This window comes from Nuphar pumila, chromosome 8 (genome assembly GCF_984573655.1).
Source record: "Nuphar pumila chromosome 8, dmNupPumi1.hap1.1, whole genome shotgun sequence".
Taxonomy (NCBI): Eukaryota; Viridiplantae; Streptophyta; class Magnoliopsida; order Nymphaeales; family Nymphaeaceae; genus Nuphar; species Nuphar pumila.
The window spans coordinates 126,353,203-126,378,617 of NC_143256.1; the positions used below are offsets into that span (position 1 = coordinate 126,353,203).

Consider the following 25,415-nt stretch of genomic DNA (forward strand, 5'->3'; position numbering starts at 1 on the left):
AGACAAGGTGGATAGCTACAGGCCTAGTATACTGCTCAAGCCAGAGCAGATGTACTGCAACCATGACTGGCAACACAAAAAGGTAGTAGAAAATCCAATTTGTTGCTGTTGCAGGATAAAAACAATGAAGAGAGCAAGAATCAATTGCTCTAATTGTGGAATTGTAGCCTGCGGACTATGCGGTCCGCACTACTTCAACAGAAACGTGCCGGTTGAACCTATTCAACAAACGCCGGAGGAACCCACAAAGTTCCGAAATATTATCAAGGCACAGGTGGAATATATCCAATGGCTGGAAACTGAAAACCAGCGGCTACAAAAAGAAGTACAGTATCTGAAGGATCAGCTACTTATCCAAGACCTGGAAAAAGATTTCAAAGAACTTGGTCTGCAGGATAAAGGAAAAGAAATAGCTAAAGCTGAAGATTCAGATGATGTGTTTGTTCTTTCTACAGAACACACATTCGCAGCGGAGTGTGGTGGATTCAAGCCAGGCGGTAAAACAGTTCGAAACCGTCTCTATAATTTGAGTGTTAGCTTTGAAATCCTGGGCACTCCAGTTTTTACTGTCAAGGCGATCCTTGACACAGGCGCTACTACATGTTGTATAGATGAAAAATCTATACCAGCTTCAGCCTTGGAAGACAATACTTTTACTGTGCAGTTTACAGGTGTCAATTCCAAGCAGAGCGCCAACAAGAAGTTGAAATATGGGAAAATGATCATCGGAGACAATAGTTTCCGAATCCCATATACATATGCATTCCCCATGCAGCTTGGTGGGGAAATTCAAATGATAATTGGGTGCAACTTCATCAGAGCCATGCAAGGCGGCTTGAGAATAGAAGGTGATATAATCACTTTCTACAGAAATGTCACGACTATACAGACGCAACAAACTGCCCAGATCTCTGCGTTTGTTCAAGAAGTGGATGAAGTTGAGTACATTCAACTGCAGGAGGCAGTCATGTACAATTCAGGACCAACACCAGAGAACTTGCAGAAAAAGTTCTCTCCAATTATACAAAAACTAACGGATGCTGGTTTTATAGGTGAAGATCCGTTAAAACATTGGTCCAGGAATCAAATTACCTGCAAAATCATTCTGAAGAATCCTGACTTCTTAATTGAAGACAGGCCATTAAAGCAGGTCACCCCGCAAATGAAGGAGTCATTTGCAAAGCATGTAGCAGCTCTGCTACAGCTTGGAGTCATTCGGCCTTCCCAAAGCCAACATAGAACAACAGCTATCATTGTACATTCGGGAACTACTCAGGACCCGAAAACAGGCGTTGTTAAGAAGGGAAAGGAGCGCATGGTATTCAACTACAAGCGCCTGAATGACAATACTGAAAAGGATCAGTATTCGCTGCCTGGGATTAACTTCATTATTAAAAAAGTTGCAGGCAGCAAAATATATTCAAAATTTGACCTGAAGAGTGGTTTTCATCAAGTAATGATGGATTCATCATCAATCCCATTAACCGCTTTCTGGGTACCACAGGGACTGTATGAATGGCTGGTAATGCCATTCGGTTTAAAGAACGCACCTGCCGTCTTTCAAAGAAAGATGGATAATTGCTTCAAAGGTACTGAGGAATTCATTGCTGTCTACATTGACGACATTTTGGTGTTTTCACAGTCTGAAGACGCCATGCTAAACACCTCAGAATCCTTCTGGAGAGATGCCAGCAGCACGGATTAATTCTTAGTCCAACCAAAATGACGATTGGACAAAAGAAAATGGAGTTCTTAGGCGCAATCATCGGAGAAGGTGATATCTTTCTACAGCCTAACATCATCAAAAAGATTCTTGAAAAAACAGATGAAGAACTCACAACAAAAGCTGGTATGCGTTCATGGTTGGGAATTCTAAACTATGCCCGGAATTTTATTCCCAACCTGGGTAAATTGTTGTCTCCCCTGTACGGCAAAACAAGCCCTACAGGAGAAAGAAGAATGAACGAACAAGACTGGGCTCTTGTTCGAAAAATCAAGCAGCAGGTTCAGAACCTGCCACCATTATCCATACCCCCACAAGATGCATACTTGGTTCTAGAAGTGGACGGGTGTATGGAAGGCTGGGGAGGGGTCATAAAATGGAAGCCTCGAAAATATGACCCTAAAACTATGGAGAAACCTTGCGCTTATGCAAGTGGCAAGTTCAATCCCCCAAAATCATCAATCGATGCTGAAATACATGCGGTGATGAACAGTTTGGAAAGTTTGAAGCTATATTATCTTGAGCAGAAGGAATTGTTGATCAGAACAGACTGCCAGGCGATTATAAGCTTCTTCAACAAAACAAATGTAAACAAGCCATCAAGGGTTCGATGGATTGCATTTGTAGATTTCATCACAGGATTGGGCATCAATATCATCTTCGAGCACATTGAGGGAAAAGAGAACGTGTTAGCTGACACGTTATCCAGGATGATTACAGTAATCATCCAAGAAAAGGGGAATTTTCCTAATGAAAAATTGTCAATTATTAACAAATTTTATGATTTTTCGCAGGAATGGAGATCCAAAGCATCCCCATCTCAGCAAATGCAGAAGGAGGCCCAATTGCTGGGCGCTCAGGTAGTGACCTTGTTGCAGAATACAAGGCCACAATTGAAAGACTTAACCCTCCTTTCCGGTTCGGAATCTTCAATGAAGGACAATCCATGGAAGAGTGCAGTCGACTCAGCGGTATTCTACGCGACTTAGAAAATTTCGCCCATAAACATGCTGAAGAAGCCCTAAGGACTATAATTGAAATACAGGAAATAAAATTACAAACCTGTATTAACAGTTCAACAAGAGATAATTACTGGGGCGACATCAGAGCAATAATTCAGCAGTCATTATCAAAAGTAAAAGAAATAACCTTGACTTTACTAAAAATTCTCGCAAGAAATGAAAAAGTCATGATATAAAAACTGCTGGGGGCCACTACCTACGGGCAAAACTTTTATTTTGTCATATTGTAGTTGTTGTCTTGTAATAATTCGCCTGCGAGCGAATCTGCTTTTTCAGTTTGTCGTTTTGTAGTTGTCGTCTTGTAATAATTCGCCTGCGTGCGAATCTTTTTAGTTTTTGTCGTTTTTCGCATGCGTGCGAATATTTTACTTTTTGTCGTATTCGCATTATTGCGAATAACTTTGTTGGCCGCATTATTGCGGACCCACTTTGTCGTCAAGCTGCATTATTGCAGCCAGCTGTAAAGGCACTGCATTATTGCGATTCCCTCGCATTATTGCAGGCCTCTGGAGGTTATAAATACCTCCTCAGTCTGCCTTAGAAAATCATCGAGAGAGCTCAGATCGAGAACCTCTTCCTGATTTTCCAAGTCTTCCAGTTCTTCGTCAGTCAGCCTTTCAGTCCGTGTAAGTTTACAACCTTATGGGAAATAAATTTCAAATTTTATGTGTGTACTCTGTTCTTTGTTTTTAAGTTTGCTTCCGTCCGTCTACCTCGCGGTTTCCGATCTTTTCGGTTCCGTTCCCTATTTGGTATCAGAGCGAGTAGTACGACCCGTCCGGCATCTCCACCAAATAGGGAACGAAACCGAAAAGATCGGAAACCGGGAGGTAGACGGACGGAAGCAAACTTAAAAACAAAGAACAGAGTACACACATAAAATTTGAAATTTATTTCCCATAAGGTTGTAAACTTACACGGACTGAAAGGCTGACTGACGAAGAACTGGAAGACTTGGAAAATCAGGAAGAGGTTCTCGATCTGAGCTCTCTCGATGATTTTCTAAGGCAGACTGAGGAGGTATTTATAACCTCCAGAGGCCTGCAATAATGCGAGGGAATCGCAATAATGCAGTGCCTTTACAGCTGGCTGCAATAATGCAGCTTGACGACAAAGTGGGTCCGCAATAATGCGGCCAACAAAGTTATTCGCAATAATGCGAATACGACAAAAAGTAAAATATTCGCACGCAGGCGAAAAACGACAAAAACTAAAAAGATTCGCACGCAGGCGAATTATTACAAGACGACAACTACAAAACGACAAACTAAAAGTTTTGCCCGTAGGTAGTGGCCCCCAGCAGTTTTTATATCATGACTTTTTCATTTCTTGCGAGAATTTTTAGTAAAGTCAAGGTTATTTCTTTTACTTTTGATAATGACTGCTGAATTATTGCTCTGATGTCGCCCTAGTAATTATCTCTTGTTGAACTGTTAATACAGGTTTGTAATTTTATTTCCTGTATTTCAATTATAGTCCTTAGGGCTTCTTCAGCATGTTTATGGGCGAAATTTTCTAAGTCGCGTAGAATACCGCTGAGTCGACTGCACTCCTCCATGGATTGTCCTTCATTGAAGATTCCGAACCGGAAAGGAGGGTGAAGTCTTTCAATTGTGGCCTTGTATTCTGCAACAAGGTCACTACCTGAGCGCCCAGCAATTGGGCCTCCTTCTGCATTTGCTGAGATGAGGATGCTTTGGATCTCCATTCCTGCGAAAAATCATAAAATTTGTTAATAATTGACAATTTTTCATTAGGAAAATTCCCCTTTTCTTGGATGATTACTGTAATCATCCTGGATAACGTGTCAGCTAACACGTTCTCTTTTCCCTCAATGTGCTCGAAGATGATATTGATGCCCAATCCTGTGATGAAATCTACAAATGCAATCCATCGAACCCTTGATGGCTTGTTTACATTTGTTTTGTTGAAGAAGCTTATAATCGCCTGGCAGTCTGTTCTGATCAACAATTCCTTCTGCTCAAGATAATATAGCTTCAAACTTTCCAAACTGTTCATCACCGCATGTATTTCAGCATCGATTGATGATTTTGGGGGATTGAACTTGCCACTTGCATAAGCGCAAGGTTTCTCCATAGTTTTAGGGTCATATTTTCGAGGCTTCCATTTTATGACCCCTCCCCAGCCTTCCATACACCCGTCCACTTCTAGAACCAAGTATGCATCTTGTGGGGGTATGGATAATGGTGGCAGGTTCTGAACCTGCTGCTTGATTTTTCGAACAAGAGCCCAGTCTTGTTCGTTCATTCTTCTTTCTCCTGTAGGGCTTGTTTTGCCGTACAGGGGAGACAACAATTTACCCAGGTTGGGAATAAAATTCCGGGCATAGTTTAGAATTCCCAACCATGAACGCATACCAGCTTTTGTTGTGAGTTCTTCATCTGTTTTTTCAAGAATCTTTTTGATGATGTTAGGCTGTAGAAAGATATCACCTTCTCCGATGATTGCGCCTAAGAACTCCATTTTCTTTTGTCCAATCGTCATTTTGGTTGGACTAAGAATTAATCCGTGCTGCTGGCATCTCTCCAGAAGGATTCTGAGGTGTTTAGCATGGGCGTCTTCAGACTGTGAAAACACCAAAATGTCGTCAATGTAGACAGCAATGAATTCCTCAGTACCTTTGAAGCAATTATCCATCTTTCTTTGAAAGACGGCAGGTGCGTTCTTTAAACCGAATGGCATTACCAGCCATTCATACAGTCCCTGTGGTACCCAGAAAGCGGTTAATGGGATTGATGATGAATCCATCATTACTTGATGAAAACCACTCTTCAGGTCAAATTTTGAATATATTTTGCTGCCTGCAACTTTTTTAATAATGGAGTTAATCCCAGGCAGCGAATACTGATCCTTTTCAGTATTGTCATTCAGGCGCTTGTAGTTGAATACCATGCGCTCCTTTCCCTTCTTAACAACGCCTGTTTTCGGGTCCTGAGTAGTTCCCGAATGTACAATGATAGCTGTTGTTCTATGTTGGCTTTGGGAAGGCCGAATGACTCCAAGCTGTAGCAGAGCTGCTACATGCTTTGCAAATGACTCCTTCATTTGCGGGGTGACCTGCTTTAATGGCCTGTCTTCAATTAAGAAGTCAGGATTCTTCAGAATGATTTTGCAGGTAATTTGATTCCTGGACCAATGTTTTAACGGATCTTCACCTATAAAACCAGCATCCGTTAGTTTTTGTATAATTGGAGAGAACTTTTTCTGAAAGTTCTCTGGTGTTGGTCCTGAATTGTACATGACTGCCTCCTGCAGTTGAATGTACTCAACTTCATCCACTTCTTGAACAAACGCAGAGATCTGGGCAGTTTGTTGCGTCTGTATAGTCGTGACATTTCTGTAGAAAGTGATTATATCACCTTCTATTCTCAAGCCGCCTTGCATGGCTCTGATGAAGTTGCACCCAATTATCATTTGAATTTCCCCACCAAGCTGCATGGGGAATGCATATGTATATGGGATTCGGAAACTATTGTCTCCGATGATCATTTTCCCATATTTCAACTTCTTGTTGGCGCTCTGCTTGGAATTGACACCTGTAAACTGCACAGTAAAAGTATTGTCTTCCAAGGCTGAAGCTGGTATAGATTTTTCATCTATACAACATGTAGTAGCGCCTGTGTCAAGGATCGCCTTGACAGTAAAAACTGGAGTGCCCAGGATTTCAAAGCTAACACTCAAATTATAGAGACGGTTTCGAACTGTTTTACCGCCTGGCTTGAATCCACCACACTCCGCTGCGAATGTGTGTTCTGTAGAAAGAACAAACACATCATCTGAATCTTCAGCTTTAGCTATTTCTTTTCCTTTATCCTGCAGACCAAGTTCTTTGAAATCTTTTTCCAGGTCTTGGATAAGTAGCTGATCCTTCAGATACTGTACTTCTTTTTGTAGCCGCTGGTTTTCAGTTTCCAGCCATTGGATATATTCCACCTGTGCCTTGATAATATTTCGGAACTTTGTGGGTTCCTCCGGCGTTTGTTGAATAGGTTCAACCGGCACGTTTCTGTTGAAGTAGTGCGGACCGCATAGTCCGCAGGCTACAATTCCACAATTAGAGCAATTGATTCTTGCTCTCTTCATTGTTTTTATCCTGCAACAGCAACAAATTGGATTTTCTACTACCTTGTTGTGTTGCCAGTCATGGTTGGAGTACATCTGCTCTGGCTTGAGCAGTATACTAGGCCTGTAGCTATCCACCTTGTCTTCACCAAGACGTCGGATCATGTTCAGACTGAGAGTTTGAAGCTGATGCTCCAACGATTCATCGTTGTCTTCATTTTCCGATACGGAAAATATGGCATCACTAACAGCTTCGCCTTCATCTACTGATACAATCTCATAATCATCAGGGAGTTCCAATCCTTCAAAGATTGCTGTTCTCCTGATGTTTCTTTCATAATTTGGGCATTCCCTTGCGAAATGCCCCTCTTCGCCACAAAGATAGCATTTGCATCTTCTGGTACGCAGCAAATGCTTTTTCTTCTCTATTCTGTCGTGGGTAGGATGAGGCTTCCCTTTATATGTGGAAGACTTCCTATACCCGTATTTCTTCTTCTCTCTGGATTCTTTGTAGTATCCCGGGATTGGAATTTGAGAACAGAAGGATAAATTCTTCAACGATCTCTTGAATGCAGCATCCTTGCATTCTTGTTCCAAATATTGATATGCATATAGTATTCTAGGAACTAATCCGATTTTAACAGTCGGATATCGCTCATCAAATCCTCTTTTGATGCGGCTTCCTAGATCACCCGGCATCTTCATCCAGAACTTCTCTGAAATTTCATCAGAGATCCAAACTCTACCTGTTTTTGCAGCTAAATGAAGATAATCGTTCATGTACTGAACGATGAATTTGATATTGCTGCAAGAGAGTTTCTCTAAATCTCTATACGCTTGATCTTGAATCCCCGTTGTACCCTGTGAAGGGTCTTCAAGCGTAAAGACAAGTCTCATCTGGGCCAATATATTATTGGTCCCTTCCCTTCCATCCGCCGTCGTGATGAGATGTTCATACTCCGTTTGATATTTCATTCGCCATTGTACCCATATCAACTTTTCAATTTCTCCGAGCAGATTCTCAATGAAATCTGCTTTGTCTCGGGCGTCTGTGAAACCTTTATCAGCAACGAGGTTTCTGGTGATAGACTCCCATCTGGAGAATACGTCATGGAACATGCCTATTTGTTGTGGAATCACAAAGATGGCACCTTGGGTTTGTTTGGCGGAGGGCAAATCCCACATCTCATTGTTTGATCCCCTCTTGAACTTCGTCTTGCTACTTGAGGCTCCTTCGAAATGGGGAATGATAGGAAGAGTCTGACCGGTAGCAGGGGTATAACCAGGTTGGTTAATAATTGAATCCTGCATAGCAGGATCATATGCGGACGAACCTTCGGTTATGGTGGCTGCGGCTACAGCCTTTCTTAAATGAGAGAAGGACGGGTAGTCCATCTCCTCTTCGAGGGCAAACGTTTTCTCACCGGCAAAAGGATTGATAAAATCATCTTCGTCGCCGTATGAGTCCCACTTTGGCCCTTCGCTTTCCTGAACATTGCACTGAGCTGCTAGATAGTTGTGATAACTTTCGAAGTCATCATCATCTTCTTCCGAGAAGAACGCCAGTACATGCTCTGTTTCATCATTTTCAGGTTCCTGAGAGTAATCCCCAAACCTGACTGATACTCGACCATCTATTAAATTAGATGTCGATGCTTCATTGGGGGTAGAAGGTGGCGGCAGTACCGTTGAATCAGCAATGATCCAATCAAGGCTTTGAGAATTTTGATTCGTGAGCCTTCGGCCGGGAAGAGCAGTGACTCCGTGGCTGTTTAAATAGTCAGTCACATGACTGATCTGATAAGCGAACGCCATGTTAGGAGTGTTTGACAATCTCCCAATTAGACCGCGAGTGATGATGAGGTTGGCCTCACCATTCCGCCAGTTTTGATAACCCCTGGTTCTAACAGAGATTTGGAAGTGCTGGTAAAAATCCCGCAAGGTCATTATTGTGTCTGGCACAATAAAAACAATTTGGCGACCTCTGGAAAGATCCACTTCCATTGTGGCAAAGATCGATTGATCGTTCTGCCACCTTGTATCTCTGAATACAATTAGGGCTTGTGTGCCCTCATCCATCCGATGTAGAATTTGAAGCCTTACTTGTGCCAAGCCAATATGAATGAAGCGAAGATTGCTTCTTCGCAACTCTTGGTAGCTATCAGGCTGAATGAATTGACGATCCACTTGATGGCCGTCAGTACATGAAATGGCTTCTTCGGACAGGTGCTGATACACCCGATGTTGGGTTGTATCCTGTCGGGAGTTGTATAGTACCTCTGCAGGTACCATATTAGCACGTTCACGTAATGAACGCTGCAACTGCTGCTCCGGTCGGAGTTGAGACTCCAGAATTTCTAAATGAGGCCGGCGATGCAGTATTCGATTAACTCCCCTCTGAAGGTTATGTAACCTTCTTTGACCAGTTCTGTAATCTCGAATCTGGTCTTCAAACTCAGTTGTTGTTGAAGTAGAAGTTGATGGAGCGTTAGAGATAGCAGCAGGCCTTCGGTCCATCACAGCTTTACTTTCTTTACTTCGTCACTGAGGATTGTATACGGATCTTTGAACACCTTGAACTTTCCTTTCTTTTCAGAAATAGAAAGCCCTTTGAACTTTTCCGAAAGTTCCTTGATGATCACGTCTTCCTTAGACTCTGTTTGAGTACTAAGTGCTTTCAACTCAGCAACTGAGGATGCTAATACAACTTGATTAGCGATCACTTGAGTTAACAACTGGATGATCGAGTTTCCTTGCTTTGCAAGGGATACGAGAGCGGTTCCAGTATCTTTCAATCCGCTAGGAGGGATATAGGTTACAGCAGGGGGGTCTATAACACTAGTTTCAGATACTGCTTTCTTAATAGCAGGGTTATCAGACAGACTAGAAGGTATAGAACTTGACGAATTACCGCTCATTAAAGGAGCAGAGCAACTAGAACAACCATTCGGTAAGAGGATAGTCTCAGAAAGTACAGACTGGAGACACTAACAGCACCGGCTTTACGAGACTCCTTTCTCTACGCCTTAGCTTCTGCAATCCAATAGGTAATTTCTTAACTCTCAATACCGGACGGGTCGTACTACTCGCTCTGATACCAAATAGGGAACGGAACCGAAAAGATCGGAAACCGGGAGGTAGACGGACGGAAGCAAACTTAAAAACAAAGAACAGAGTACGCACATAAAATTTGAAATTTATTTCCCATAAGGTTGTAAACTTACACGGACTGAAAGGCTGACTGACGAAGAACTGGAAGACTTGGAAAATCAGGAAGAGGTTCTCGATCTGAGCTCTCTCGATGATTTTCTAAGGCAGACTGAGGAGGTATTTATAACCTCCAGAGGCCTGCAATAATGCGAGGGAATCGCAATAATGCAGTGCCTTTACAGCTGGCTGCAATAATGCAGCTTGACGACAAAGTGGGTCCGCAATAATGCGGCCAACAAAGTTATTCGCAATAATGCGAATACGACAAAAAGTAAAATATTCGCACGCATGCGAAAAACGACAAAAACTAAAAAGATTCGCACGCAGGCGAATTATTACAAGACGACAACTACAAAACGACAAACTGAAAAAGCAGATTCGCTCGCAGGCGAATTATTACAAGACAACAACTACAATATGACAAAATAAAAGTTTTGCCCGTAGGTAGTGGCCCCCAGCAGTTTTTATATCATGACTTTTTCATTTCTTGCGAGAATTTTTAGTAAAGTCAAGGTTATTTCTTTTACTTTTGATAATGACTGCTGAATTATTGCTCTGATGTCGCCCCAGTAATTATCTCTTGTTGAACTGTTAATACAGGTTTGTAATTTTATTTCCTGTATTTCAATTATAGTCCTTAGGGCTTCTTCAGCATGTTTATGGGCGAAATTTTCTAAGTCGCGTAGAATACCGCTGAGTCGACTGCACTCTTCCATGGATTGTCCTTCATTGAAGATTCCGAACCGGAAAGGAGGGTTAAGTCTTTCAATTGTGGCCTTGTATTCTGCAACAAGGTCACTACCTGAGCGCCCAGCAATTGGGCCTCCTTCTGCATTTGCTGAGATGGGGATGCTTTGGATCTCCATTCCTGCGAAAAATCATAAAATTTGTTAATAATTGACAATTTTTCATTAGGAAAATTCCCCTTTTCTTGGATGATTACTGTAATCATCCTGGATAACGTGTCAGCTAACACGTTCTCTTTTCCCTCAATGTGCTCGAAGATGATATTGATGCCCAATCCTGTGATGAAATCTACAAATGCAATCCATCGAACCCTTGATGGCTTGTTTACATTTGTTTTGTTGAAGAAGCTTATAATCGCCTGGCAGTCTGTTCTGATCAACAATTCCTTCTGCTCAAGATAATATAGCTTCAAACTTTCCAAACTGTTCATCACCGCATGTATTTCAGCATCGATTGATGATTTTGGGGGATTGAACTTGCCACTTGCATAAGCGCAAGGTTTCTCCATAGTTTTAGGGTCATATTTTCGAGGCTTCCATTTTATGACCCCTCCCCAGCCTTCCATACACCCGTCCACTTCTAGAACCAAGTATGCATCTTGTGGGGGTATGGATAATGGTGGCAGGTTCTGAACCTGCTGCTTGATTTTTCGAACAAGAGCCCAGTCTTGTTCGTTCATTCTTCTTTCTCCTGTAGGGCTTGTTTTGCCGTACAGGGGAGACAACAATTTACCCAGGTTGGGAATAAAATTCCGGGCATAGTTTAGAATTCCCAACCATGAACGCATACCAGCTTTTGTTGTGAGTTCTTCATCTGTTTTTTCAAGAATCTTTTTGATGATGTTAGGCTGTAGAAAGATATCACCTTCTCCGATGATTGCGCCTAAGAACTCCATTTTCTTTTGTCCAATCGTCATTTTGGTTGGACTAAGAATTAATCCGTGCTGCTGGCATCTCTCCAGAAGGATTCTGAGGTGTTTAGCATGGGCGTCTTCAGACTGTGAAAACACCAAAATGTCGTCAATGTAGACAGCAATGAATTCCTCAGTACCTTTGAAGCAATTATCCATCTTTCTTTGAAAGACGGCAGGTGCGTTCTTTAAACCGAATGGCATTACCAGCCATTCATACAGTCCCTGTGGTACCCAGAAAGCGGTTAATGGGATTGATGATGAATCCATCATTACTTGATGAAAACCACTCTTCAGGTCAAATTTTGAATATATTTTGCTGCCTGCAACTTTTTTAATAATGGAGTTAATCCCAGGCAGCGAATACTGATCCTTTTCAGTATTGTCATTCAGGCGCTTGTAGTTGAATACCATGCGCTCCTTTCCCTTCTTAACAACGCCTGTTTTCGGGTCCTGAGTAGTTCCCGAATGTACAATGATAGCTGTTGTTCTATGTTGGCTTTGGGAAGGCCGAATGACTCCAAGCTGTAGCAGAGCTGCTACATGCTTTGCAAATGACTCCTTCATTTGCGGGGTGACCTGCTTTAATGGCCTGTCTTCAATTAAGAAGTCAGGATTCTTCAGAATGATTTTGCAGGTAATTTGATTCCTGGACCAATGTTTTAACGGATCTTCACCTATAAAACCAGCATCCGTTAGTTTTTGTATAATTGGAGAGAACTTTTTCTGAAAGTTCTCTGGTGTTGGTCCTGAATTGTACATGACTGCCTCCTGCAGTTGAATGTACTCAACTTCATCCACTTCTTGAACAAACGCAGAGATCTGGGCAGTTTGTTGCGTCTGTATAGTCGTGACATTTCTGTAGAAAGTGATTATATCACCTTCTATTCTCAAGCCGCCTTGCATGGCTCTGATGAAGTTGCACCCAATTATCATTTGAATTTCCCCACCAAGCTGCATGGGGAATGCATATGTATATGGGATTCGGAAACTATTGTCTCCGATGATCATTTTCCCATATTTCAACTTCTTGTTGGCGCTCTGCTTGGAATTGACACCTGTAAACTGCACAGTAAAAGTATTGTCTTCCAAGGCTGAAGCTGGTATAGATTTTTCATCTATACAACATGTAGTAGCGCCTGTGTCAAGGATCGCCTTGACAGTAAAAACTGGAGTGCCCAGGATTTCAAAGCTAACACTCAAATTATAGAGACGGTTTCGAACTGTTTTACCGCCTGGCTTGAATCCACCACACTCCGCTGCGAATGTGTGTTCTGTAGAAAGAACAAACACATCATCTGAATCTTCAGCTTTAGCTATTTCTTTTCCTTTATCCTGCAGACCAAGTTCTTTGAAATCTTTTTCCAGGTCTTGGATAAGTAGCTGATCCTTCAGATACTGTACTTCTTTTTGTAGCCGCTGGTTTTCAGTTTCCAGCCATTGGATATATTCCACCTGTGCCTTGATAATATTTCGGAACTTTGTGGGTTCCTCCGGCGTTTGTTGAATAGGTTCAACCGGCACGTTTCTGTTGAAGTAGTGCGGACCGCATAGTCCGCAGGCTACAATTCCACAATTAGAGCAATTGATTCTTGCTCTCTTCATTGTTTTTATCCTGCAACAGCAACAAATTGGATTTTCTACTACCTTGTTGTGTTGCCAGTCATGGTTGGAGTACATCTGCTCTGGCTTGAGCAGTATACTAGGCCTGTAGCTATCCACCTTGTCTTCACCAAGACGTCGGATCATGTTCAGACTGAGAGTTTGAAGCTGATGCTCCAACGATTCATCGTTGTCTTCATTTTCCGATACGGAAAATATGGCATCACTAACAGCTTCGCCTTCATCTACTGATACAATCTCATAATCATCAGGGAGTTCCAATCCTTCAAAGATTGTTGTTCTCCTGATGTTTCTTTCATAATTTGGGCATTCCCTTGCGAAATGCCCCTCTTCGCCACAAAGATAGCATTTGCATCTTCTGGTACGCAGCAAATGCTTTTTCTTCTCTATTCTGGCGTGGGTAGGATGAGGCTTCCCTTTATATGTGGAAGACTTCCTATACCCGTATTTCTTCTTCTCTCTGGATTCTTTGTAGTATCCCGGGATTGGAATTTGAGAACAGAAGGATAAATTCTTCAACGATCTCTTGAATGCAGCATCCTTGCATTCTTGTTCCAAATATTGATATGCATATAGTATTCTAGGAACTAATCCGATTTTAACAGTCGGATATCGCTCATCAAATCCTCTTTTGATGCGGCTTCCTAGATCACCCGGCATCTTCATCCAGAACTTCTCTGAAATTTCATCAGAGATCCAAACTCTACCTGTTTTTGCAGCTAAATGAAGATAATCGTTCATGTACTGAACGATGAATTTGATATTGCTGCAAGAGAGTTTCTCTAAATCTCTATACGCTTGATCTTGAATCCCCGTTGTACCCTGTGAAGGGTCTTCAAGCGTAAAGACAAGTCTCATCTGGGCCAATATATTATTGGTCCCTTCCCTTCCATCCGCCGTCGTGATGAGATGTTCATACTCCGTTTGATATTTCATTCGCCATTGTACCCATATCAACTTTTCAATTTCTCCGAGCAGATTCTCAATGAAATCTGCTTTGTCTCGGGCGTCTGTGAAACCTTTATCAGCAACGAGGTTTCTGGTGATAGACTCCCATCTGGAGAATACGTCATGGAACATGCCTATCTGTTGTGGAATCACAAAGATGGCACCTTGGGTTTGTTTGGCGGAGGGCAAATCCCACATCTCATTGTTTGATCCCCTCTTGAACTTCGTCTTGCTACTTGAGGCTCCTTCGAAATGGGGAATGATAGGAGGAGTCTGACCGGTAGCAGGGGTATAACCAGGTTGGTTAATAATTGAATCCTGCATAGCAGGATCATATGCGGACGAACCTTCGGTTATGGTGGCTGCGGCTACAGCCTTTCTTAAATGAGAGAAGGACGGGTAGTCCATCTCCTCTTCGAGGGCAAACGTTTTCTCACCGGCAAAAGGATTGATAAAATCATCTTCGTCGCCGTATGAGTCCCACTTTGGCCCTTCGCTTTCCTGAAGATTGCACTGAGCTGCTAGATAGTTGTGATAACTTTCGAAGTCATCATCATCTTCTTCCGAGAAGAACGCCAGTACATGCTCTGTTTCATCATTTTCAGGTTCCTGAGAGTAATCCCCAAACCTGACTGATACTCGACCATCTATTAAATTAGATGTCGATGCTTCATTGGGGGTAGAAGGTGGCGGCAGTACCGTTGAATCAGCAATGATCCAATCAAGGCTTTGAGAATTTTGATTCGTGAGCCTTCGGCCGGGAAGAGCAGTGACTCCGTGGCTGTTTAAATAGTCAGTCACATGACTGATCTGATAAGCGAACGCCATGTTAGGAGTGTTTGACAATCTCCCAATTAGACCGCGAGTGATGATGAGGTTGGCCTCACCATTCCGCCAGTTTTGATAACCCCTGGTTCTGACAGAGATTTGGAAGTGCTGGTAAAAATCCCGCAAGGTCATTATTGTGTCTGGCACAATAAAAACAATTTGGCGACCTCTGGAAAGATCCACTTCCATTGTGGCAAAGATCGATTGATCGTTCTGCCACCTTGTATCTCTGAATACAATTAGGGCTTGTGTGCCCTCATCCATCCGATGTAGAATTTGAAGCCTTACTTGTGCCAAGCCAATATGAATGAAGCGAAGATTGCTTCTTCGCAACTCTTGGTAGCTATCAGGCTGAATGAATTGACGATCCACTTGATGGCCGTCAGTACATGAAATGGCTTCTTCGGACAGGTGCTGATACACCCGATGTTGGGTTGTATCCTGTCGGGAGTTGTATAGTACCTCTGCAGGTACCATATTAGCACGTTCACGTAATGAACGCTGCAACTGCTGCTCCGGTCGGAGTTGAGACTCCAGAATTTCTAAATGAGGCCGGCGATGCAGTATTCGATTAACTCCCCTCTGAAGGTTATGTAACCTTCTTTGACCAGTTTTGTAATCTCGAATCTGGTCTTCAAACTCAGTTGTTGTTGAAGTAGAAGTTGATGGAGCGTTAGAGATAGCAGCAGGCCTTCGGTCCATCACAGCTTTACTTTCTTTACTTCGTCACTGAGGATTGTATACGGATCTTTGAACACCTTGAACTTTCCTTTCTTTTCAGAAATAGAAAGCCCTTTGAACTTTTCCGAAAGTTCCTTGATGATCACGTCTTCCTTAGACTCTGTTTGAGTACTAAGTGCTTTCAACTCAGCAACTGAGGATGCTAATACAACTTGATTAGCGATCACTTGAGTTAACAACTGGATGATCGAGTTTCCTTGCTTTGCAAGGGATACGAGAGCGGTTCCAGTATCTTTCAATCCGCTAGGAGGGATATAGGTTACAGCAGGGGGGTCTATAACACTAGTTTCAGATACTGCTTTCTTAATAGCAGGGTTATCAGACAGACTAGAAGGTATAGAACTTGACGAATTACCGCTCATTAAAGGAGCAGAGCAACTAGAACAACCATTCGGTAAGAGGATAGTCTCAGAAAGTACAGACTGGAGACACTAACAGCACCGGCTTTACGAGACTCCTTTCTCTACGCCTTAGCTTCTGCAATCCAATAGGTAATTTCTTAACTCTCAATACCGGACGGGTCGTACTACTCGCTCTGATACCAAATAGGGAACGGAACCGAAAAGATCGGAAACCGGGAGGTAGACGGACGGAAGCAAACTTAAAAACAAAGAACAGAGTACGCACATAAAATTTGAAATTTATTTCCCATAAGGTTGTAAACTTACACGGACTGAAAGGCTGACTGACGAAGAACTGGAAGACTTGGAAAATCAGGAAGAGGTTCTCGATCTGAGCTCTCTCGATGATTTTCTAAGGCAGACTGAGGAGGTATTTATAACCTCCAGAGGCCTGCAATAATGCGAGGGAATCGCAATAATGCAGTGCCTTTACAGCTGGCTGCAATAATGCAGCTTGACGACAAAGTGGGTCCGCAATAATGCGGCCAACAAAGTTATTCGCAATAATGCGAATACGACAAAAAGTAAAATATTCGCACGCATGCGAAAAACGACAAAAACTAAAAAGATTCGCACGCAGGCGAATTATTACAAGACGACAACTACAAAACGACAAACTGAAAAAGCAGATTCGCTCGCAGGCGAATTATTACAAGACAACAACTACAATATGACAAAATAAAAGTTTTGCCCGTAGGTAGTGGCCCCCAGCAGTTTTTATATCATGACTTTTTCATTTCTTGCGAGAATTTTTAGTAAAGTCAAGGTTATTTCTTTTACTTTTGATAATGACTGCTGAATTATTGCTCTGATGTCGCCCCAGTAATTATCTCTTGTTGAACTGTTAATACAGGTTTGTAATTTTATTTCCTGTATTTCAATTATAGTCCTTAGGGCTTCTTCAGCATGTTTATGGGCGAAATTTTCTAAGTCGCGTAGAATACCGCTGAGTCGACTGCACTCTTCCATGGATTGTCCTTCATTGAAGATTCCGAACCGGAAAGGAGGGTTAAGTCTTTCAATTGTGGCCTTGTATTCTGCAACAAGGTCACTACCTGAGCGCCCAGCAATTGGGCCTCCTTCTGCATTTGCTGAGATGGGGATGCTTTGGATCTCCATTCCTGCGAAAAATCATAAAATTTGTTAATAATTGACAATTTTTCATTAGGAAAATTCCCCTTTTCTTGGATGATTACTGTAATCATCCTGGATAACGTGTCAGCTAACACGTTCTCTTTTCCCTCAATGTGCTCGAAGATGATATTGATGCCCAATCCTGTGATGAAATCTACAAATGCAATCCATCGAACCCTTGATGGCTTGTTTACATTTGTTTTGTTGAAGAAGCTTATAATCGCCTGGCAGTCTGTTCTGATCAACAATTCCTTCTGCTCAAGATAATATAGCTTCAAACTTTCCAAACTGTTCATCACCGCATGTATTTCAGCATCGATTGATGATTTTGGGGGATTGAACTTGCCACTTGCATAAGCGCAAGGTTTCTCCATAGTTTTAGGGTCATATTTTCGAGGCTTCCATTTTATGACCCCTCCCCAGCCTTCCATACACCCGTCCACTTCTAGAACCAAGTATGCATCTTGTGGGGGTATGGATAATGGTGGCAGGTTCTGAACCTGCTGCTTGATTTTTCGAACAAGAGCCCAGTCTTGTTCGTTCATTCTTCTTTCTCCTGTAGGGCTTGTTTTGCCGTACAGGGGAGACAACAATTTACCCAGGTTGGGAATAAAATTCCGGGCATAGTTTAGAATTCCCAACCATGAACGCATACCAGCTTTTGTTGTGAGTTCTTCATCTGTTTTTTCAAGAATCTTTTTGATGATGTTAGGCTGTAGAAAGATATCACCTTCTCCGATGATTGCGCCTAAGAACTCCATTTTCTTTTGTCCAATCGTCATTTTGGTTGGACTAAGAATTAATCCGTGCTGCTGGCATCTCTCCAGAAGGATTCTGAGGTGTTTAGCATGGGCGTCTTCAGACTGTGAAAACACCAAAATGTCGTCAATGTAGACAGCAATGAATTCCTCAGTACCTTTGAAGCAATTATCCATCTTTCTTTGAAAGACGGCAGGTGCGTTCTTTAAACCGAATGGCATTACCAGCCATTCATACAGTCCCTGTGGTACCCAGAAAGCGGTTAATGGGATTGATGATGAATCCATCATTACTTGATGAAAACCACTCTTCAGGTCAAATTTTGAATATATTTTGCTGCCTGCAACTTTTTTAATAATGGAGTTAATCCCAGGCAGCGAATACTGATCCTTTTCAGTATTGTCATTCAGGCGCTTGTAGTTGAATACCATGCGCTCCTTTCCCTTCTTAACAACGCCTGTTTTCGGGTCCTGAGTAGTTCCCGAATGTACAATGATAGCTGTTGTTCTATGTTGGCTTTGGGAAGGCCGAATGACTCCAAGCTGTAGCAGAGCTGCTACATGCTTTGCAAATGACTCCTTCATTTGCGGGGTGACCTGCTTTAATGGCCTGTCTTCAATTAAGAAGTCAGGATTCTTCAGAATGATTTTGCAGGTAATTTGATTCCTGGACCAATGTTTTAACGGATCTTCACCTATAAAACCAGCATCCGTTAGTTTTTGTATAATTGGAGAGAACTTTTTCTGAAAGTTCTCTGGTGTTGGTCCTGAATTGTACATGACTGCCTCCTGCAGTTGAATGTACTCAACTTCATCCACTTCTTGAACAAACGCAGAGATCTGGGCAGTTTGTTGCGTCTGTATAGTCGTGACATTTCTGTAGAAAGTGATTATATCACCTTCTATTCTCAAGCCGCCTTGCATGGCTCTGATGAAGTTGCACCCAATTATCATTTGAATTTCCCCACCAAGCTGCATGGGGAATGCATATGTATATGGCAACACAACAAGGTAGTACTGCGGCCGAAGGCTTCGAAAGTTATCACAACTATCTAGCAGCTCAGTGCAATGTTCAGGAAAGCGAAGGGCCAAAGTGGGACTCATACGGCGACGAAGATGATTTTATCAATCCTTTTGCCGGTGAGAAAACGTTTGCCCTCGAAGAGGAGATGGACTACCCGTCCTTCTCTCATTTAAGAAAGGCTGTAGCCGCAGCCACCATAACCGAAGGTTCGTCCGCATATGATCCTGCTATGCAGGATTCAATTATTAACCAACCTGGTTATACCCCTGCTACCGGTCAGACTCCTCCTATCATTCCCCATTTCGAAGGAGCCTCAAGTAGCAAGACGAAGTTCAAGAGGGGATCAAACAATGAGATGTGGGATTTGCGCTCCGCCAAACAAACCCAAGGTGCCATCTTTGTGATTCCACAACAGATAGGCATGTTCCATGACGTATTCTCCAGATGGGAGTCTATCACCAGAAACCTCGTTGCTGATAAAGGTTTCACAGACGCCCGAGACAAAGCAGATTTCATTGAGAATCTGCTCGGAGAAATTGAAAAGTTGATATGGGTACAGTGGCGAATGAAATATCAAACGGAGTATGAACATCTCATCACGACGGCGGATGGAAGGGAAGGGACCAATAATATATTGGCCCAGATGAGACTTGTCTTTACGCTTGAAGACCCTTCACAGGGTACAACGGGGATTCAAGATCAAGCGTATAGAGATTTAGAGAAACTCTCTTGCAGCAATATCAAATTCATCGTTCAGTACATGAACGATTATCTTCATTTAGCTGCAAAAACAGGTAGAGTTTGGATCTCTGATGAAATTTCAGAGAAGTTCTGGATGAAGATGCCGGGTGATCTAGGAAGCCGCATCAAAAGAGGATTTGATGAGCGATATCCGACTGTTAAAATCGGATTAGTTCCTAGAATACTATATGCATATCAATATTTGGAACAAGAATGCAAGGATGCTGCATTCAAGAGATCGTTGAAGAATTTATCCTTCTGTTCTCAAATTCCAATCCCGGGATACTACAAAGAATCCAGAGAGAAGAAAAAATACGGGTACAGGAAGTCTTCCACATATAAAGGGAAGCCTCATCCTACCCACGCCAGAATAGAGAAGAAAAAGCATTTGCTGCGTACCAGAAGATGCAAATGCTATCTTTGTGGCGAAATTACCTATTGGATTGCAGAAGCTAAGGCGTAGAGAAAGGAGTCTCGTAAAGCCGGTGCTGTTAGTGTCTCCAGTCTGTACTTTCTGAGACTATCCTCTTACCGAATGGTTGTTCTAGTTGCTCTGCTCCTTTAATGAGCGGTAATTCGTCAAGTTCTATACCTTCTAGTCTGTCTGATAACCCTGCTATTAAGAAAGCAGTATCTGAAACTAGTGTTATAGACCCCCCTGCTGTAACCTATATCCCTCCTAGCGGATTGAAAGATACTGGAACCGCTCTCGTATCCCTTGCAAAGCAAGGAAACTCGATCATCCAGTTGTTAACTCAAGTGATCGCTAATCAAGTTGTATTAGCATCCTCAGTTGCTGAGTTGAAAGCACTTAGTACTCAAACAGAGTCTAAGGAAGACGTGATCATCAAGGAACTTTCGGAAAAGTTCAAAGGGCTTTCTATTTCTGAAAAGAAAGGAAAGTTCAAGGTGTTCAAAGATCCGTATACAATCCTCAGTGACGAAGTAAAGAAAGTAAAGCTGTGATGGACCGAAGGCCTGCTGCTATCTCTAACGCTCCATCAACTTCTACTTCAACAACAACTGAGTTTGAAGACCAGATTCGAGATTACAAAACTGGTCAAAGAAGGTTACATAACCTTCAGAGGGGAGTTAATCGAATACTGCATCGCCGGCCTCATTTAGAAATTCTGGAGTCTCAACTCCGACCGGAGCAGCAGTTGCAGCGTTCATTACGTGAACGTGCTAATATGGTACCTGCAGAGGTACTATACAACTCCCGACAGGATACAACCCAACATCGGGTGTATCAGCACCTGTCCGAAGAAGCCATTTCATGTACTGACGGCCATCAAGTGGATCGTCAATTCATTCAGCCTGATAGCTACCAAGAGTTGCGAAGAAGCAATCTTCGCTTCATTCATATTGGCTTGGCACAAGTAAGGCTTCAAATTCTACATCGGATGGATGAGGGCACACAAGCCCTAATTGTATTCAGAGATACAAGGTGGCAGAACGATCAATCGATCTTTGCCACAATGGAAGTGGATCTTTCCAGAGGTCGCCAAATTGTTTTTATTGTGCCAGACACAATAATGACCTTGCGGGATTTTTACCAGCACTTCCAAATCTCTGTCAGAACCAGGGGTTATCAAAACTGGCGGAATGGTGAGGCCAACCTCATCATCACTCGCGGTCTAATTGGGAGATTGTCAAACACTCCTAACATGGCGTTCGCTTATCAGATCAGTCATGTGACTGACTATTTAAACAGCCACGGAGTCACTGCTCTTCCCGGCCGAAGGCTCACGAATCAAAATTCTCAAAGCCTTGATTGGATCATTGCTGATTCAACGGTACTGCCGCCACCTTCTACCCCCAATGAAGCATCGACATCTAATTTAATAGATGGTCGAGTATCAGTCAGGTTTGGGGATTACTCTCAGGAACCTGAAAATGATGAAACAGAGCATGTACTGGCGTTCTTCTCGGAAGAAGATGATGATGACTTCGAAAGTTATCACAACTATCTAGCAGCTCAGTGCAATGTTCAGGAAAGCGAAGGGCCAAAGTGGGACTCATACGGCGACGAAGATGATTTTATCAATCCTTTTGCCGGTGAGAAAACGTTTGCCCTCGAAGAGGAGATGGACTACCCGTCCTTCTCTCATTTAAGAAAGGCTGTAGCCGCAGCCACCATAACCGAAGGTTCGTCCGCATATGATCCTGCTATGCAGGATTCAATTATTAACCAACCTGGTTATACCCCTGCTACCGGTCAGACTCCTCCTATCATTCCCCATTTCGAAGGAGCCTCAAGTAGCAAGACGAAGTTCAAGAGGGGATCAAACAATGAGATGTGGGATTTGCGCTCCGCCAAACAAACCCAAGGTGCCATCTTTGTGATTCCACAACAGATAGGCATGTTCCATGACGTATTCTCCAGATGGGAGTCTATCACCAGAAACCTCGTTGCTGATAAAGGTTTCACAGACGCCCGAGACAAAGCAGATTTCATTGAGAATCTGCTCGGAGAAATTGAAAAGTTGATATGGGTACAGTGGCGAATGAAATATTCCTGCAACATGAACTAAATGATTCAATATTTTACTTGTGGGTTTATCAACACCTGAAACTAAAATGAATGGAAACTATGGCCTTCAGAGATCAGGAGATGATACTTACTTGGAACCCTAGTGGAATGAGATCTTTCTCTGAAGAATCCACGATTAACCTGGAAAAAAAGAAATCTCAAAATGAAAATTCACAAATCATGACAATGAAAGTGATAAGCTAGATGATTCTTATTTGACAAAGATCAGATAAAGAACAAAAACCCATGAAACATACCTCAGCATTTCAAGGATTCCTTGCCAACTGTGGTACAACTTTTCTCCATGCCTCTGAAAAGTTAAACTAAATTAGCACAGAAATATCTAAACGCAGCTTTGCTTTACAAGAATGTATTATAAACTAGGAGTTCATGAAAGCAAACAAAAACTTACCTCCAAAACATGCAATAAGATTTTTGCTGCTCCAACACGAACTTCATGTATTTGGGTAGACGTATAGAGAACTTCCAATGGAGAAATGACATCACACTCAAATGATTTTTCTATACCAGCAGCCCTGATCTGGATATGGAGCATAAATACAAAGATTTAAAAAGGCCAGTTCGTGGAAGCAGGGCATGTTAACCAACTCGTGAATGCTATTTCTCACTTGGTCTGTTTCCAATGAGTGCATAGACAGAGATAGTTCATGAAATTGATCGGAGCTTAAGACTGCACAAATTGACTGGTCTAGTGCATCAAGGGCTATATTTCGAATTTGCAAATTGGAGTTTTCTGCTAGCTGCAATATGGGAGGCATGTAAATAGTAAAGAAGAAAAAATTACAATCTTTTTATGTGAAACATATGCCAATTTGAACAAACCTCAAGGATCTGACCAGCAACAAGATCCCACAAGGGCTCCACCCCTGTTCATAAAATTAATGAAAGAACTTTTAGCTACACAAACAATCCATTAAATCCATAAGAAAGCAAGGGACAGTGAATTATAAAAAAAAGTAACATGCAATGACACTTCCAACAAAGATAAAGCATCAAATGCTATTTTTCTTGATTAAAAAAGAAACTGATAACACATTTTTAACATGTAATATGCACTCATAAGAAAAAGGATATTATCACGCAATAAATCACAAATTTCTATATGTACCCATAAGAAAAAGGATATTATCATGTAATAAATCACAAATTTCTATAGCAATTGTCTCAAGTCTCAACTAAATTACATCTAAAGAGCAGTAATGCCAATGCCACCGATGGAAAGTGTGCTTTAAAAATACCTTTTGTTGATAAAATCATAAAAAGCAACAGAAACCCAGTACACACGTCCATGCATAATGGAAACTGAAAAAAAACACAAGTTAACCAACACTATCAAACTTCTACAAGATAGTACTCTAGTAATTATTCTCAGCCAAAAACAACCAGGTCAAGCATATCTGATTCACAGATCATGCTTCCAGATATTTAGGAGTGGCAGGAAGAATATACAAAGGTAAACACCTACTCGCATCAATGTCCATGCACTCATCTGCACAAAGGCATCAATGCCTCCATTTCCATTGTATATACAAGCACAACCAGAGTGATCGGTTTGTATGTGATCCGCTGTTTTTATTTGACAATAACAAGTTCAACACCAAAGGCATTTTAGTAATTTAAAGGAAAGAACTCCTTAGATTCCAAAAATACAACAAATACACATGCTATGAAGTTCATGTAAAATTAATCACAATTGGTCCAAGGAAAAAGTGTTGAAATTGCTTACATCCATTAAAAAGCTCTCTCTCTCTCTCACTCACACACACACACGCATGTGTGGACAGAAGTATGTATGTATATATAGAACGTATTAGAAACACATTTGTGAAGAAGATACTTCCCATACAATTATTAAAAAGTTGGGAAGTGATATACTGCAAATATCGTTAAACAAAACAAAACATGATGAGCAACAGATGGCCAAGGAATTTTTTTTTATAGAAGGGACTCTCTGAAGCCATCAGCCAACTGAAGCTCAGAATGAACATCAAAGTGAGATAAATCTTGAAAGAGGTAACATTCTGATCATCCCAATTTTGTATTACCTGTGGCATGTCACCTATTTACTAAAACAAAAGGGGCAATTTCTTTACAAAAGAAAAGAGGGAGATAGGAAGAGAAAGGAAAGAACACTTTTTTATTAAGAGTATGCAAGTGAAGAATTTGATGCATCACACTAGAAACCTCTATAAGCACATATTAAGATACATACGGTGCAGGTTGTTTGTGAGTATCGCTATCATTCTTTCCACAGAAAATGTGATGCTTCCAATTTGCTGAGCTGATCCAACAGAAGCATTTGTGCCAGAAAATTGGTGAAATCCTGATGCTTGCCCAGAAGCATGAGTGCGTACAACACTGCTTTGACTAGACAACTTTCTTAGTGCAGAAAGGAGAGACTTGACTGCAGATATATGCATCATGGCAGAACTCTCGAACAGCTACACAGAAAATTAAGATTTATGAGTTAGTAACCAAGATAATTATTTAACAGAAGGAATTACAAAAAGAGGTTTGCTACTAACCTGAGAATTCAATGAAGACAAGATGTTGAAATCAGGGTACTGACCAGAGATGTCCCTTGTAAGCCTTGAAACCATTGGAGAGACTTCCTGAGCATACAGCAAGGAATTGGAACAAAAGTAAAAAGGCACAAACATCACAATGATATGCACTGTTTTAGGAAACTGCCACACAGGAAAGCACCTTATAACATGGGCAGCCAGTGATCATTCTGGAAGTTTGAACTATTTTACTGACATGAAGTCACAAGTTGAAGGAAATAAGTTCCATGATGTAGGTTCACACTCACACCGAGATGGGAGAATATGGATGTTCGAGAGGTAAAAAGAGAGCGAGCCTATTATTGATTCTAAATTTTGAACAATTGTGCCACTATACAAGCGCAGATAGGAGGAAATAAATTTTGCATTTTTTGTTATAACTAGCACCAGAACTGACAAACAAG

The 25,415-nt window shown here is 41.8% G+C and overlaps 1 protein-coding gene across 3 annotated transcripts in view; it reads right to left on the bottom strand.

Annotated features, from left to right (window-relative positions):
• The window catches only part of LOC149830669 (uncharacterized), an 80,492-nt gene that overhangs the window by 14,679 nt on the left and 40,398 nt on the right, over positions 1-25,415 (bottom strand). For all 3 annotated transcript variants that reach the window (XM_090016674.1, XM_090016676.1, XM_090016675.1), the window contains 7 exons: positions 24,973-25,059; positions 24,660-24,888; positions 23,270-23,313; positions 23,056-23,187; positions 22,839-22,967; positions 22,684-22,736; positions 22,519-22,567 (listed from right to left, as the gene is read on the bottom strand). In XM_090016674.1, coding sequence (XP_089872800.1) covers positions 22,519-22,567; positions 22,684-22,736; positions 22,839-22,967; positions 23,056-23,187; positions 23,270-23,313; positions 24,660-24,888; positions 24,973-25,059 — 723 coding nt within the window. The remainder of the gene's footprint in view (positions 1-22,518; positions 22,568-22,683; positions 22,737-22,838; positions 22,968-23,055; positions 23,188-23,269; positions 23,314-24,659; positions 24,889-24,972; positions 25,060-25,415) is intronic.